General features: G+C 42.1%; 1 protein-coding gene across 3 annotated transcripts in view; it reads left to right on the top strand.

Moving 5' to 3' along the window:
* LOC134360329 (CDP-diacylglycerol--glycerol-3-phosphate 3-phosphatidyltransferase, mitochondrial) overlaps positions 1-16,186 on the top strand; it is a 53,458-nt gene that overhangs the window by 28,216 nt on the left and 9,056 nt on the right. For all 3 annotated transcript variants that reach the window (XR_010021320.1, XM_063074561.1, XM_063074562.1), the window contains one exon: positions 6,152-6,679. Coding sequence is in view for 2 of the 3 variants with exons in the window: in XM_063074561.1 (XP_062930631.1) it covers positions 6,152-6,679 (528 nt within the window). In the remaining variant the exon portion in view is untranslated. The remainder of the gene's footprint in view (positions 1-6,151; positions 6,680-16,186) is intronic.

The following is a 16,186-nucleotide window of genomic DNA, read 5'->3' as shown; positions in this document are numbered from 1 at the left end:
TGATTCTGTTGTAGTTCTTGGATTTACTGAGTATGCCCACAAGGAAACAAATCTCAGGCTTGTACTGTATATGGTGTGCTTTGATAAATTTACTTTGAACTTGAACTTTGAGGTCAAGAGGGTTGAGAAGTTCAAGTTCCTAGGTGTGAACATCACCAGTAGCTTGTCCTGGTCTGACTACATCAATACCATGGCCAAGGAAGCTCATGAGGAGACTAAAGAAATTTGGCACGTCCCGTTTGACCCTCACCAATTTTTATCACCTATACGGATGGATCACAGCTTGCTATGACAGTTCCTGTAGCTATGACCGTAAGATGCTGCAGTGGTGAATATAACTCTGCACATCATAGGAACCAGCCTCCCCTTCATACACGGTATATCTCTCACCGCCTCTGTAAAACAGCTACAATAGCCAAAGACCCCACGCACCCTGAACATACTTCCTTTCACCGTATTCCTCCGAGCTCTGTCTCTCCATGTACCAATCCAAATGTTTCTTAAGTGATACTATTGTACCTACCTCGACTACCTCCCTGGCAGTTCATTTTGTATATTTACCATCCTCGTTGTCCCTCAGGTCCCTTTTAAATCTTTCCCCCTCACCCTAAATCTACGCCTCTTTAATTTTGGACTCTCCTACCCTAGGGAAAGATGGTTACCAACCACCTTGCCACCATCCTCCTGTAGTAGATCCTGAACAAGGCAGGGGCAACAAGTGTTGAGGCCATGATTGTAAAAGCACAGCCTCGGTGGACAGGGCATGTCATACGCATGAAGGTTCCTGTATCTCTAAGCAACTACAATCTGGTGAGCTTTCGCTGGGCAAGAGGAGTCGAGGCTGACCTGGGAAGGTGTTCAAAGGCTGCACGAAAGCTAACGTTGCACACGCTGGACTTGTACAGAGTGTGCGAGACTGGCAGGACTGGCGAACGTTGGTTTGAACCGCTCACAACAACCTGGAGGAGGTGCATCGAGCAGTACTAATCGAAAGAGAGGGAAAGCAGTCGCAGTGGCTCCACTTCCCTATCCCGCACAGTTTTTGTGTCTTTATTCTGGATGTCTACGTCTCTCACAACTTGGGCTCAGCAGCCACCTACAACCACAACAGAACTACACAAATCTAACTGTCATGGTCGGATATGATGGATAACCAGCCACAGTAGTTGACAAATGTATTGGTTTTCTAATAAAATGGAATGACAAGATATTGCATATTTGGATCCTCAAAATACAATAATAAAGTGCCAGATGAGAAGTTATTATACAAAGAAACAAAGCAGGAATAGGATATTAGATATTTTTTAGATTATCAAGACATGTAGTCCTCTCTTATTGTCATTTAGTAATGCATGCATTAAGAAATGATACATTATTTCCTCCGGTGTGATATCACAAAACACAGGACAGACCAAGACTGAAAAAACTAACAAAACCACATAATTATAACATATAGTTACAACAGTGCAATAATACCATAACTTGATGAAGAAGTGCATGAGCACAGTAAAGTTCAAAGTTTCTCAAATGTCCCACATCTCTCACATCTCACGCAGACGGGAGAAGGAAGAAAAACTCTCCCTGCCATGCCGACCACAATCCGACTCTGAGTCATCCGAAAACTTCGAGCTCCAATCAGCTCTCCGACGCCAAGTACTGAGCGCCATCTCTGTCTGAACGATTCGACCTCCTTCTCGGTCGCCAAAAGCAGGCAAGACCGGGGATTTTGAGGCCTACCCTCCAAAAGATTGCCGACCACACAGTAATGACAGCAGCGAATAGACGTTTCAGAAATTTCTCCAGATGTTCCTCTGTGCTTTCACGTCCATTCTCCATCAAATTAGAATTGTCCACGGCCCTATTTAACAGATATGACATCATTTTTCACCGGAGAGCTGCGCATACACAGGCGCGCCGCCATCTTCTCCTCCGGCTTCTCAGCTCTTCAATAAGATTATGATCCCTTGGTTTCCCTAATCAATATTTTTTTTCTCAATTTCATTTTTTTGGATATTCAAAATGTAACTGAGTCTCCACAGTTCTAAAGATTCACCAAACTTTTTCTCCTCATTGAAGTCCTGAATGGCAATGCCTCTACTTCCCCATTTTGAGACTGTGACATTAATTTGAGCTACCTCAGCCAGGGTAAGCCTCTGTCTCTGTAATCTGTCGTGCACAATAAGAATTTTGTATGTTTGAAGATTAGGTTACCTTCAAAACTCAGGAGTACAGGCCTAGTCATACTATTCTCTTTAATATGACAGAGACGCCTTCCAGGAACTATTTGAGTGAAGTTTCTTTGCACTTTCTCTGTTGTACATTGTTCTTTCGGCTGGGAGACCAGACCAGTACAGGGTATTTTTGGTGGTGTCTCACTAGTGCTCTGTAATTATAGTATGACATCTTAACTCTTATACTCAAACCTTACAGTGAAGACCAGCAACCGTTAACAAGTGGTCTGCTGGAGGAACTCAGCAACTCGAGCAGCATCTGTGAGAGAAAGGGGCTTTTTTTCTGCCCTATGGAATATACACTCAGTAGCTACTTTATTAGATACCTCCTTGTCCTGTTAAGGTGGCCACTGAGTGCATGTTTGTGGTCTTCTGTGTTGTTAGCACGTCCACTTCAAGGTTTGAAGTGCTGTGTGTTGACAGATGCTCCTCTGCACACCACTGTTGTAAGACGTGGTTACTTGAATTAACGTTGCCTTCCTGTCAGCTTGAATCAGTCTGGCCGTTCTCCTCTGACCTCTCTCATTAACAAGGCGACTGCCACTCACTGGGTGTTTTTATGTTTTCGCACCATCCTCTGTAAACTCTAGACACTATTGTGCATGAAAATCCCGGTAGTTTCTGAGATACTCAAATCTCCCTATTTGGGACCAACAATCATTCCATGGTCAAAGTCACTTAGATCATATTTCTGTGGCCACTGAGTGTATGTTTGTTAAATATATTAACTCTTCGATTGTTTGCCAGTTTTATTTATGGTCAATACAGTTTCCTGAAGAAAGATGGTCGTACCTGCTTCATAGCTTTCCCTCTTTAAACTTTAGAGCCTGGTTTTGTCTTGAATTTCAAAGTTCAAAGTAAATTTTATTATCAAACTACATATATGTCACCATATACAACCCTGAGATCCAATAGTAACTATAATGGGATCAATGAAAGATCAATCAGAGTGCAGAAGACAACAAACTATGCAAATGCAAATATAAATAAATAGCAGTAAGTAATGAGAACATGAGATAAAGAGTCCTTAAAGTGAGATCATTGATTGTAGGAACATTTCAATATAGGCACCTTTATATAAAATACTATTGCATTGTGATTAGTCTGTACAGGACTTCAAGCTGCCAGATTATCAATTAACCCTTTCTTATTACACACTACTGGATATAAAATGCCTGCTGCCTCATTGGTTTCTCATCTAGAAAACAGATAATTTTGGTTTGCCCGAATTATGTGTGGCTTTAAGTCCCCATAATTACTGTATTCCCGCTTTCATAACATTCCTCTAATTTTTTTTAATCCTGCCCTGCATTATCGCTACTCGGACACACACGCACCAATCATTATCTTCCCCTGGTCTTTCTTAGCTTCACCCAGGCTGATACTACTTGATTCTTGGAGTTAACGTCCTTTCTTTCTACTTTCGTTATCCGATCTTTCATCATTAGGGCTACGCTTCCTCCAAAATGTTTTTGGAACGAGGGAGGATGAGAGACGATTTGATGGAGGTGTATAAGATTATAAGAGGCATAGATGGAGTGAGCAGCTAGCATCTTTTTCCTCGAGTAGCAATGGCTGATGGCAGAGGACACCTTTGTTATGTGGATGGAGGAAAACTTAGGGGAGATGTAAGGTGTTTTTATTTTTACAGAATGGTAAATGCCTGGAATGAACTGCCTGGAGTGGTGGCGATAGATTAGGGACACTTAAAAGACCCTAAGGCACATGGATGAGAGCAAAATGAAGGGTTGTGGTCTATCGGAGGGAAGGGCAAGATTGATTGTCGAGTAGGTTAAAAGGTCGACAGCATCGTGGGTTAAAGGGCTTGTACTGTGCTGTGGTGTTCTACGTTCTAAGTTAAGTAGACTGGAATATTCAACCTTTGTCACTTCAAAGTAAATTTATTATCAAATGCATAATGTCACAGTATACAACCCTGAGATTCATTTTCTTGTGGGCATACCAATCAATGAAAGATCGCACCCAACAGGACGGACAATCTTTGCATGAAAGACCACAAACTCTGCAAATTCAAAAGGGGAAAATTAAGCAGTAAATATTGAGAACATGAGATGAAGAGGCGTTGAAAGTGAGTCCATAGGTTGTGGGTACAGTTCAGTGACGGGGCAACTGAAGCTAAATGAAGTTATCCCTTTTGGTTCAAGAGCCTGATGGTTGAGGGGCAATAACTGTTCCTGTATCTGTTGTCGTTAGTCTTGAGGCTCCTGTACCAACTTCCTGATGGCAGCGAAAATAGAGCATGACCAGGGTGATGTCTGAGGCTTTTTGTTCATGTCTACGTACTTCTGTTTGTGCCTTAGCTTTATATAACTTGTTACAAAGGGTAATGTATCAGCAGGGATAGAAGATCGTTACCTAACGGAATCAGGATAATTTCTGGTTGACATGCCATAATTAGTAGGTTGCTGCAGGGACCAGTGCTGAATTCTATCCAAAGTCGCTGGTAGCAAGAAGATAGAGAGGAGTGATGGGGCACAGTGTGCGAAGATATATAAATAGGTGAAGTGAACGATCTCGTGTTTGGTGGGTGAGGCACAAGGTGGGATATTTGTGGTTGTCCACTGTACAAGGAAGATTAGAAAAGTAGAAAGATGGTAAGTGGAAGCGGAGAGATGTCAAGATGCTTGCTGCCAGGCACAGGTCTGAATGGACATATGCACAGAACACAGCAGCGTAGCGGTTAGTACAACACTGTATGTTCTCTGTTCCTTCTACATCAGAGTTCAGAGTACAATCCCAGTGTTCTCTGTATGCTCTTCCCTTGGAGTGTCTGAGTTTTCTCTGGGCCTCCCCATTTCCTCCCACAGTCCAAAGCTGTACTGGGTAGGTTAACTGGTCATTGTAAATTGACCGGGAGCTAGATAAGGGTTAAATCGGGGTTGTCGGGGGTCGCTGGGCGACATGGCTCGAAGGGCCTATTCCGTGCTGTACTTCTTTTAAAACAATAAAATAAATAACACAATGTTAGCGTGCCAGTTGCAGCAGTCAGATAGGTGAACAAATGGACTGTTGGCCTTTATTGCAAAGGCAACAGAGAACGAATGTAGGAAAATCTTGCTACAGCAATGCAGATTGGCAGGACCTTGGATTATTGTACATAACTTTTATGAGAGTAATGTACATACCTCGAAGATGGGGAAGGTTCATTGCTGGGATCAGGCGGTTGTCTGATAAGAAAAGGTTAGACAGGTTCATAAGGTTTAGAAGATCAACATTTAATGTTATTGAAGATTCTGAGGAGATTGTAGGGTATATGCTGAGAGGCTGTTTCTTCCTGTGGGATAATTAGACTTTAGAATTTCAGAATAAGTGAATCAAATCACAAACAAAAGAAAATCTGCAGATGTTGGAAATCCAAGTAACACACACAAAGTGCTAGAGGAACTCATCAGGCCAGGCAGCATCAATGGAAAAGATTATAGTTGACCTTTCGGACTGAGACCCTTCATCACTGACACGTCAACTGTACTCTTTTCTGTAGATGCTGCCTGGCCTGCTGAGTTCCTCCAGTAGTCTGTGTGGTTCAGGATAAGTGCATTGCCCTTTCAAAATAGAGATGAGGGCAAAAATTCAGGTCCGAAGCTTGTATGTAAAGCTGTGCTGGATGAATCACTAAATATATTCAAGATTAAAGTAGGTGTATTCTTGTTTGTTGGTTAGTCAATGATAATGGGGAAACGAGCAGCAAAGTAGAGCTGAGGCCAAAAAAAGATCAGCTATTATGTTGAATAGCAGAACAAGCTCGAGTGACTGAAAGGCTTACTCCTTTTACTTGTGTTCTCTGAAGTTCTGATAGAACAATTTATATTTAACCTTTAATCAGATTATTTTAATTTTTGTATGACTGTGCTGGACATCCAGCAAGAACACTTGAGTTGACTGTTGAAATTATTTTTCAGGCAGTCGAAGAGATTTTTGTGCGGCAGCGCACGAGAGGATCATGGCTGTGGTGAATGAGGCAAGACACAAGCAACAACGTGCAACCCACCTAACAGGCTTGGCTGAAGGTCCTTCTGAAGATGAGTTGGTCCTGACTTACGATGCAGATGGATCTCCACGACAGACGGACACTTGGATTTACCCCTTAATACAAATGAAGCCCTTTGGAATTAGAATAGACGAGCATGTGACTGAAGCCTTGATAACTGAAGCTGAAGAGGATTCTACAATATACTTGACTTCAGGGTATTTCAACCTTACTCAAAACTACATGGATCTAATCTTGGGGACCTGTGCAGATTACCGGATATTGTTAGCCTCACCAGAAGTGAACGGTTTCTTTGGCGCAAAGGGTGTAGCAGGAGCCATTCCTTCTGCTTATGTTTACATTGCCAGACAATTTTACAACAGGCTGTGTCAGAGTGGACTGCAAGATAGAATAATGTTACATGAGTACTTCCGAAAAGGGTGGACTTTCCATGCAAAAGGTTGGTGGTAATATACCTTCTAAATTCCAGTAGTGATTGAAACGTTGGATTTATAAACAACTATTTTCAAAGCACCAGGTTTTCCTCAATTGGGTAGGATTGGTCCAATCTGTGTCTCTCTGTGACACGAGGCATTTCCTTGTCGTAGGGTTTGGGGGCTTGTGTGCCTCAAAGACCTGGAGAGCTGCATTGGCTTGAGTCATAACCGTGTGCTTTCACTCTTGGTAGGGTCACCCATACCAATCTGGTCAAAAGGTAAACCCAGAGTAAGAGTGGTCCACCTGTCCTTCAGGTTCGGGGGGGTTCAGCTCAGGGCTCACAACCCTGACAGGGTCAAAACAAAAATTGTCACGGAAACAGTAATGAAGAATCCTTCTATATCTGTGGGTGACAGTGTGAACGGACAGAGATGGAGGACCTTCATTTCTGCCCCAAAATGCCAGTGGCATAACGGGCAAACTGCTGCTACGTGAGGTATTCTTGATTTTCTTTTGGTTAGTGAACTGCTCGTTTTCTAAATAGAGAAGAGAAAAAAATCCCAATTGTGTAGTTGCCTTGAGATTTTTTGCTGGGACTTCATTCATTTGGCAGCACATTCACTTATAGATTAGCAGACGTGGGTTCAAACTCCATTTAAGCTTGTGATAAAGGTTGGCAGCATAGATGCTGGCTAATGAATACTCTTGCCTCTGAGGCAGAAGTAATGGGTTCATGTCTCATTTCAGAGAGCTGAGATGTTGACAGAAATGTCATTTTAATAATGATACCTATCAGAATGTATTTTCAGGTAGTTACCAAGGTCAAGTCCCCCTTCTGTGGGGTGGATCTAAATATCCCTGTCTTGTTGGTGGAAGGAGGGGAGTTCTTGATGTGCTGACTAACAGTTATCTCCTGCAGAAGTACATAAGTACATCATCTGGCTGTTCAGGTTCATTTATTTATCAAAGGTACATCGAAACATTCAGTGAAATGTGCCATTTTGTGTAAACTACCAACACAACCTCAGGATGTGCTGGGGACAGCCCACAGGTGTCACCACACATTCTGGTTTCAACATAGCGTGCCCACGATGTTCAGCAGAACACAACAAGAAAGGGCAGTGCATGTGTGTGCACGTACACACACACAAACACACCTCCAGTCCCCTCCTCTCCCCTCCAGTGGACTTGTTCATTCACAGACATTGGACCTTGAATTTCCCCGGCAGACTTAGGGCTCTGGCCTTCAAGTTCAAGTTTAATTGTCATTCAGCCATACATGAATATAGTCAAACGGAACTGTGTTATTGTGGGCCCAAAGTGCAAAACACATTACCAACTAAGTTCACTGTAAATTTTAGTATCAGAGTACAAACATGTCACCAGATGCAACCCTGAGTTTCTTTTTCCTGTGAACGTACTCAGCAAATCTATAGAATAGTTGCTGTAAACAGAATCAATGAAAGATCAACCATAGTGCAGGAGACAGCAAACTGCAAATGCAAATATAAGTAAATGGCAATAAAGAAATGAGAGCATGAAATAATAAGGTAAAGAGTCCTTAAAGTGAGATCATTTGTTGTGAGAACATCCCAATAGATGAGTGTCGTTATCCCCTTTTGTTTAAGAATCTGGTGATGTGAACGCTGAGCCACTTGTACATTCTACCTGATGGCAGCAACGAGAAGAGAGCATGGCCTGGATGGTGAGGATCTTTGATGATGGATGCTGCTTTCCCATGACAGCATTTCGTATAGATGTGCTCAATGGTTGGGAGGGCTTTACCCATGTTCTTAGCCACAGAGTAAAGCGAGTAGAGCAGGGGGCTAAGCACACAGTCTTGTGGTGCACCTGTGCTGATGGAGATTGTGATACACGTAGCCACATAGCTCATTTAAGATGTCAGTAACATACGGTCACACAAAAAAATATAGTCCGAAACCCTGAGTCTATGAATGTTGCAGCAGTCTGCAGTTGAACACAATACGACTTGTCCTCTGTCGAGCAAACACTAGGGGGCAGCACCCACTCCAGCTCGGATGCCGTGGCACACCACACTACCCCTGGCACGTTGGGGGAACACAGACTCCAATACCTTCTTCCTGGTCCGCTGTAAACAGGCAACTCCATGGACCTCGACTTCAGACTTCCAATTGGACTTCGAACTTCCATTTGACCTTCGGGCTTCCATTTTTAGTATCGACACAGGACTTGCTGATGACAGCAAATTGGGACCCTGGATAATGACCCCAAACTCCAGGCCTTGAACGCTGCACTATCCATTGACTGGGACCCTGAACACTTGGCTTCAAACTGCAGTATTGCCAACTTGCAGACTTAGAGTGGGTTACCTATTGATATTGATGCTGTTTGTATATTTTCTGTGCACAACATGGTTCTTCAGAAACTAATCAAAGTGAAACCATAAGACAGAGGAGCAGAATTAGGTCATTCAGCCCATCGAGTCCACTCCACCATTTCATCATGACTGATCCCTGATCCTGTACACCTGCCCTCTCACCGTATCCCTTGATGCCTCAACCAATCAGGAATCCATCAACTTCTGCTTTAAATGTACCCACGGACTTGGCCTCCACTGCAGTTTGTGGCAGAACATTCCACAGATTCACCACTGTTTGATTAAAAAAAGTTCCTCCTTCTGTTCGAAAAGGTCACCTCAATTTTGAGGCTGTGCCCTTTAGATCTGGTTATCCCCACCATAGGAAACATTCTCTCCACATCCACCCTATTTACTCCTTTCAACATTCAGTAGATTTCAATAAGATCCCCCTGTATTCTTCTAAATTCCAGTAAGTACAGGCCCAAAGCTGCCAAATGCTCCTCATATGTTTACCCCTTCATTCTTGGAATATCCTTGTGAACCTTCTCTGGATTTTTCTAAGATATGGGGCCCAAAGCTGTTGATAATATTCCAAGTGCACCCTTTGTGGCATTTTTCCTCAAAAGTAATTGTTTATACAGTCAGCAGCCACAGGATTGTCGGTCTAGTGATCTGAAGGTCGCTAGTTTAAGCCTTTGCTGAGGCAGCGTGTTGTGTCCTTGAGCAAGGCACTTAACCACACATTGCTCTGCGACGACACTGGTGCCAAGCTGTATCGTCCCTAGTGCCCTTCCCTTGGACAACATCGGTGTTGTGGAGAGGGGAGACTTGCAGCATGGGCAACTGCCGGTCTTCCATACAACCTTGTCCAGGCCTGCGCCCTGGAAACCTTCCAAGGCACACATCCATGGTCTCACGAGACTAACGGATGCCTATATATAGACAGGTATTTTGAATAGTGAGTGTACATTGTGTGACTAAGTTGATTTTGGAAGGCCAGAATTCATATAGTGCACTTTGAAAACAACTCCATGAATCCGTGTAATTGAATGTAATTGCAGAATTTTTTTTGCAGTAGGGAATTACGTTCCAGTAAAATTTTGTGTAGCCTCGTATGACCTTGTTTCATTTGCCAGCTGAGCAGCATGTTATAAGGCTACATGGTAAAACTTAGTGACTGGGCTGATGTCGGTTGGTCATTGTTATCCAGAATCAGACTCTTGTGGGAGAAATCAGTAACTGAAATCTAGAGTAACACAAAATGCTGAAGGAGCTCAAATTGTCAGGCTACATCTACTGAGAGAAATAGAGTCGACATTTTGGGCTGAGGCACGTCATCAGTACTGCATTTTGTGTGTGTCACTTTGGATTTCCAGCATCTGCAGAATCCCTTGTGTTTGTGTAACTGAATCACAAGAATACACAGGCAATGAGAGGCTTTGTGTTTAGTTGATGAAGCAGACAGTTCATTGTATTTGTGGCTTACTGACTGAGAACATATTTTTAGATATCTTTACAACTGGTCCGAACCTGGTGGTTGGCAGGGGCTTACAAGAATTTAATATCTACTCACTTATAAAATTCGGTAGAAGCTAAAACTGTTGTGTTGGAGAAAGAAGGGGCTATTAATGAAATATCTAGCAGATGAGAATATGGATGGACAGTGTTTAGGGACATTGTGGAACTGGGGCGAGAGGGCCTGAAACTGAAACTTAGATAATCGGGCAAATTAGTCGATATCTGAAGCAACAGCTCTTCAATTGGCCATAATTTTGGGGTGGATGGTTAGGGATGGAAGAAAAAAAACTCTTCGCTCTAACTTTGTTAATCAGCTTAGAGGTAAAACTCATGGCGTTGTTCCCACTTTTCCACCCTGTTCATATCCCCTCCCCTATCATATAACCAACATTAGGGCACTTTATTCTTAGGAACTTGGAGTTAATCTGATCAATTATTCTTGTTACGCTGCTCCCCCACACCACCACCATCCCTATTTCCCCCGTTATTGCAACACACTGAAGATACGTAAAGCCACTGTCTACAATGCTGTTTGAATTGGAAACACATCCTGGAATTTATGCTCATTTAATTCTATATCTGCACTTTAACCTCTATTTGTTTATCATTGTTGTCTTGGTGCATGTCATGGCACAGCAAATTCTTAATGCAGTAGATTCTGGTTAATTGGAATCAGTGCATTTTGGTCCCAATTAACTGATGTGTCATGGAAATTGTTAAAAAGTTATAAAACAGAGTAACAAATTAGAACAATACCAATACTACTACAGTAAAGCCATGTGTTAGTTCCTAATAATTGTCGACAGAGGAATTCATCCAGTGTATGCTGCCATGCTCTTTTGATTGGCTGTAAATGAACAAAATCCGTGCAATGGTTTTGATGATTGCATCCTCCAAATTTTCATTTTAATTGTAACATTCCAGATGATTGATATCGTCATATTCTTTGTAGTTCCTATCTTGCTGAAATTGTAAAATCATTTCGCGTTCACCCCTGGCCATTCTTGGCATGTCCAAGCCTGAATGCTTGAAACTGCAGTAACCAAAACAGTTCTGAATTGTCTTACTGTTTATTACTCACCAACTATCAGTGAGAAAAATCATTGCTTTTTGAACACAACACACGCTGCTGATGTTGATTTAAAACTTTTTGATCTAAGCACTGTAGTGGAATTGCCATGGGAGTGCCCATGGCTGTTGCTAGTTAGGAACTGTTTGGCCACGGTCTCCTGGCCAAATCAAGTGCCATAGTGTCGCAAATAAATGAAGCGAATCCTGGCTATTCTCTCAATTAGTTTTCATTCTTTAAGAGTTGTTCCTTGTAAGTGACTGCCCTGATTAAACGATGGCCCAATTGACCGGAATCCACTGTACATGTAAATGGAAATGGTCAATAAAGTTGATCCTTGAAATCATTATACTTGGGACTCCTGCTCAATACTCTGGCATATCAGCTGCTCTGAGATTGTGTGCTCTTTTATTGCTTGTCTTTCTATATATGAGGTCTTTGGCTTCTTGGCTTATGTAGCATCAAAGGCAGCCATTGATTTTTGACAGAAGTGCTTGTTCCCCGATGATTTTGAATAAATATCAGCTGCAGTGAGATTAGCCCTGTTACACCATAGGCGTGTTTTCTGAATTAAATTTTTGGGTCCAGTCTTTGCTGACAAGATTCAGATACAACTATATTGAAAAGTCAACAATATTTCTCCCAAATGAGGATGGTACTTGGAAGGGTATCCTTCAGCTAATAATGTTCCCAAGTGTTTGCTATCATAGTGTCAGAGTACTACAGTGCAGAAACAGGCCCTTTGGCCCATCTACTCCATGTTGTACTTCATCATCCCACACTTGAACCATAGCCCTCCATACCCGTACTATTCATGTAATTATCCAAACTTCTTTCAATGTTGCAATTGAGCCCGCATCTACCACTTCCTGTAGCAGCACTTTCCATATTCTCACCATCCTCTGAGTGAAGAGGTTCTCCTTAAATATTTCATGTTTCACCCTTAACCCAATACCTTCAGTTGAAGTCTCAGCCAATCTCACTGCAATCTCCTCCGCCAGTATATCATGACTGACTTATCCCTCTCAGTCCATTCTCCTGCCTTATCCATATAAGCTTTAACACCCTGATAAACCAAAAACCTATTAACCTCTGCTTTAAAAATACTCAATGACCTTGTTTCCACAGCCATTGTGGCAACAAATTCCACAGGTATACCACATTCTGGTTGAAGAAATTCCTCCTAAATGGATGTCCCTCTATTCTAAGGCTGTGCTCTCTGGTCCTTGACTCACCCAACATAGGAAACATCCTCTCCACATCCACTGTGTTCTAGGCCTTTCAATATTCGATAGGTTTCAATACGTTAACACTTTCATTCCCAGAGTCATTCTCATGAAACCCATGTGGACCCTTTCCAATGTCAGAACATCTTTTAAATAAAGGATCCAAACTGCTCACAATACTCCCATGTGAAGTCTGACCAACACCCTTTAAAGCCTCAACATTACATCCTTGCTTTTATATTCTAGTCCTCTTGAAATGAAAGCTAACATTGCATTTGCCTTCCTTGCCACTGACTGAACCTGCAAGCTAACCTTCAGAGAATCCTGTACACGGACCCCCAAGTACCTTCGCACCTCTGATTATTTTTGATTTTTTTCCCCATTTAGAAAATAGTCTATGCCTTTATTCCTCGTACAAAAGGGCATGATCATACACTTCCCTACACTGTATTCCATCTGCCTTTTCTTTGCCCATTATCTCAATCTGTCCAAGTCCTTCTGCAGACTCTCTGCTACTTCAATACTACCTGCCCTTCCATCTCTCTGTATACCGTCTGCAAACTTGGCCACAAAGCCATCAATTCTGTCGTTCAAGTTGTTGACATACTGTATAATGTGGGAAAAAAGTGGTCCCAACACCAAACCCTGTAGAACACTACTCGTCACCGGCAACCCAACCAGAATTCTGACTCTTTGCCTCCTGCCAATCAACCAATGCTTTATCCATGCTAGTGTCTTTCCTGTAAAAGCCATGATTATCTTGTTAAGTAGCCTCACATGCTAGACCTTGTAAGAGGCCTTCTGAAAATCCAAGTAAACAACACCCACTGACTTTCCTTTGTCTATCCTGCCTGTTACTTCTCAAAGAATTTCACCAGATTTGTTAGATTTCCCCTTAAGAGATCCATGCTGACTTGGACTATTTTATCATGTTCCTCCGAGTACCCCCAAACCTCATTCTTAGTAATGGACTCAAACATCTTCCCAACTACTGAAGTCAGGCTTACTGGTGTACACTTTCTTTTCTTCTGCCCTCTTCCCTTCTTAGAGTGGAGTGACATTTGCAGTTTTCCACCCCTCTGGAACCATTCCAGAATCTAGTGATTCTTGAAAGATTGTTACTAATGTCTCAACAATTTCTCCGGCCACCTCTTTCAGAACCCTGAAATCTGTCACAAAAACACATCCTCTTTAGAGGTAGTACAGTAGTGTAGTGGTGAGCATAATGCCATTACAGCATCAGTAATCCAGGTTCTGTACCTCTGGGTGCTCTGGTTTCCTCCCATGTTCAAAAAATGTACGCGTGTAATTGGGTGGCACGGGCTCGTGGGTCTGGTAGGTCTGTTACCATGCTGTATCTAATAGATAAATATAACGCCCCAGGTGTGTGTCTGAGAAGGAATTGCTGTGACTCATGGTCCACTCCAGACTTGCAGTGATATGGTGACTCCTAATTGTGTTCTGAGAAAGTTAGGGACCATGCTGAAATAATTGATGGATGTCTGCGCATTGCATAAATGATTTTAAAACCAGTGTCCTTTATTGGAAACACAAGAGATCTGACAGATGTTGAAAATCCAGAACCAGACACACAGATGTCAGGGAACTCAGCAGGTCAGGCAGCATCTATGCCGAGGGACTAAACGGTCGACATTTCAGTCCGAGACCCTTCATTAAGACACAATAATTTATCCTTTACCAGTTGCACAACTGCAAAGCAATCACTACTTTGAAATTGTAATGAAATAATGTCACTATGGGTTATCTTGTAACGATACCCCTACAGCTTAACCCCAAGAAATAGTCTCTGCTGTAGTCGGTAACATTGTGTACAGTGGTCGGTGTAGTCGGTAGCATTGTGAACAGAGTATCGATGTAGTCGGTAACATTGTGAACAGAATGTCGGTGTAGTTGGTAACATTGTGTACAGTGGTTGGTGTGGTCAGTAACATTGCGAACACAGTATTAGTGTAGCTGGCTAGGATTTTAACTGGAGTATTGGTGTAGTCAATTGGCTTGTAAACAGGGTATTAATGTGCCAAGGCTGTCCTTGCTGTATCAGACATATTTGGCTTCATCATTCCTTTTCCACCCTCACTGCAACTTGAAACTAACTTACTTCTGTTCTGTTGTAGTTTTGAACTTCCTTGCTTTGGGTGCCGGCTGGTGGTGCAACGACATCGGCGCCGGACCCGGGAGCGGAGGTTCCTGGGTTCGAAACTAGTCGAGTCCGCTCCTGAGTTACACTTTCCATCCGTGCCGGGTTGAGAGTCGAGATCATAACTTGACCTCGTAAAATAAAGGAAAAATACTGCAAAATGTCTGTGTGAGCAGTAGCACGCTACAGTCTCTCTCTCGCTCAGCACCTTGTAAAAGCCATAAAAAAGACATCATCACGGACGCACGCACGCACACGCAGACACACACGCAGACACACACGCATGCAGGCACATGCCAAAAAGAAAAGAACTTCCTTGCTCTGTTAAAATGTCTTGGATCTGAAATAATAACTCTGTTTCTCTTTCTACAGATGCTCTCTGACTTGCTAACATTTGCAACAATTTTTTTCTGGAAATATTTTGGATTTTCTATTTTCATGTAATTTTTAAAAATCTTTTGATATTTATTGTTTTATGTTCAGGAATGCAAGTTCTTCTGCATTTTCTATCTTGCCGTATCGTGCATTCAGAAGCTTTATTTGAAGGAGCAGTGTGGTTCTGTTCTGAATTCTACATTAGCAGAGGAAGCCATCTTGAATGTTTTGTAATATTTGTATTAGCACAGTATAAACTTTAACAAATCCAGCCTTAACAGAGTGTTTGTGTTTAACCATAAACCTCATTTTGTTGATGTTTCATAAATGGAATGCTTTTCAGTTTGCGTGAGAGAACATGAATGGTCTGAACCGAATGGTTTCTGGTGTGAATTCTGAGAAGTGCAGTTGGCTTCCTGTAGGGTTTTTTCCCAATGAACCTAATTTTTCTTTAGAATGATTTGTTATATAAAATACTTACAAGCTAGCATTTATTCAATCTGTGTGCCTTATGCTGTGTTTAAAAAGAAGTACAATGAGCTGGCAAATTATCTGTGTGTCATGTTTATTTAGTTTTAATTGAAATTGTTTAGGTGTTGTTTTGAGTGGTAAGTTTGTCCAGGAAGTTAGTGTTTCCATTATAGTAAATCTATTTTTCTCTACGAGTACTACTTTTAAAATGAAATATTAGTGCTTACAAGTTAAATGACCTTACCATGGATATCATTCTCCAACTTCTGTGAATTTTGGTCAGAACAAACTAGAGTGCTTGTTATTACTTGTCTCAGTAACTCATCAGTGCTATTTCCAGGCCTGTCTCAAGCTCAAACTAGATCACTCAG

Source organism: Mobula hypostoma, chromosome 22 (genome assembly GCF_963921235.1).
Source record: "Mobula hypostoma chromosome 22, sMobHyp1.1, whole genome shotgun sequence".
NCBI lineage: Eukaryota > Metazoa > Chordata > Chondrichthyes > Myliobatiformes > Myliobatidae > Mobula > Mobula hypostoma.
The sequence above is the reverse complement of the archived record's forward strand: the minus strand, read 5'-3'. Positions and strand labels throughout refer to the sequence as shown.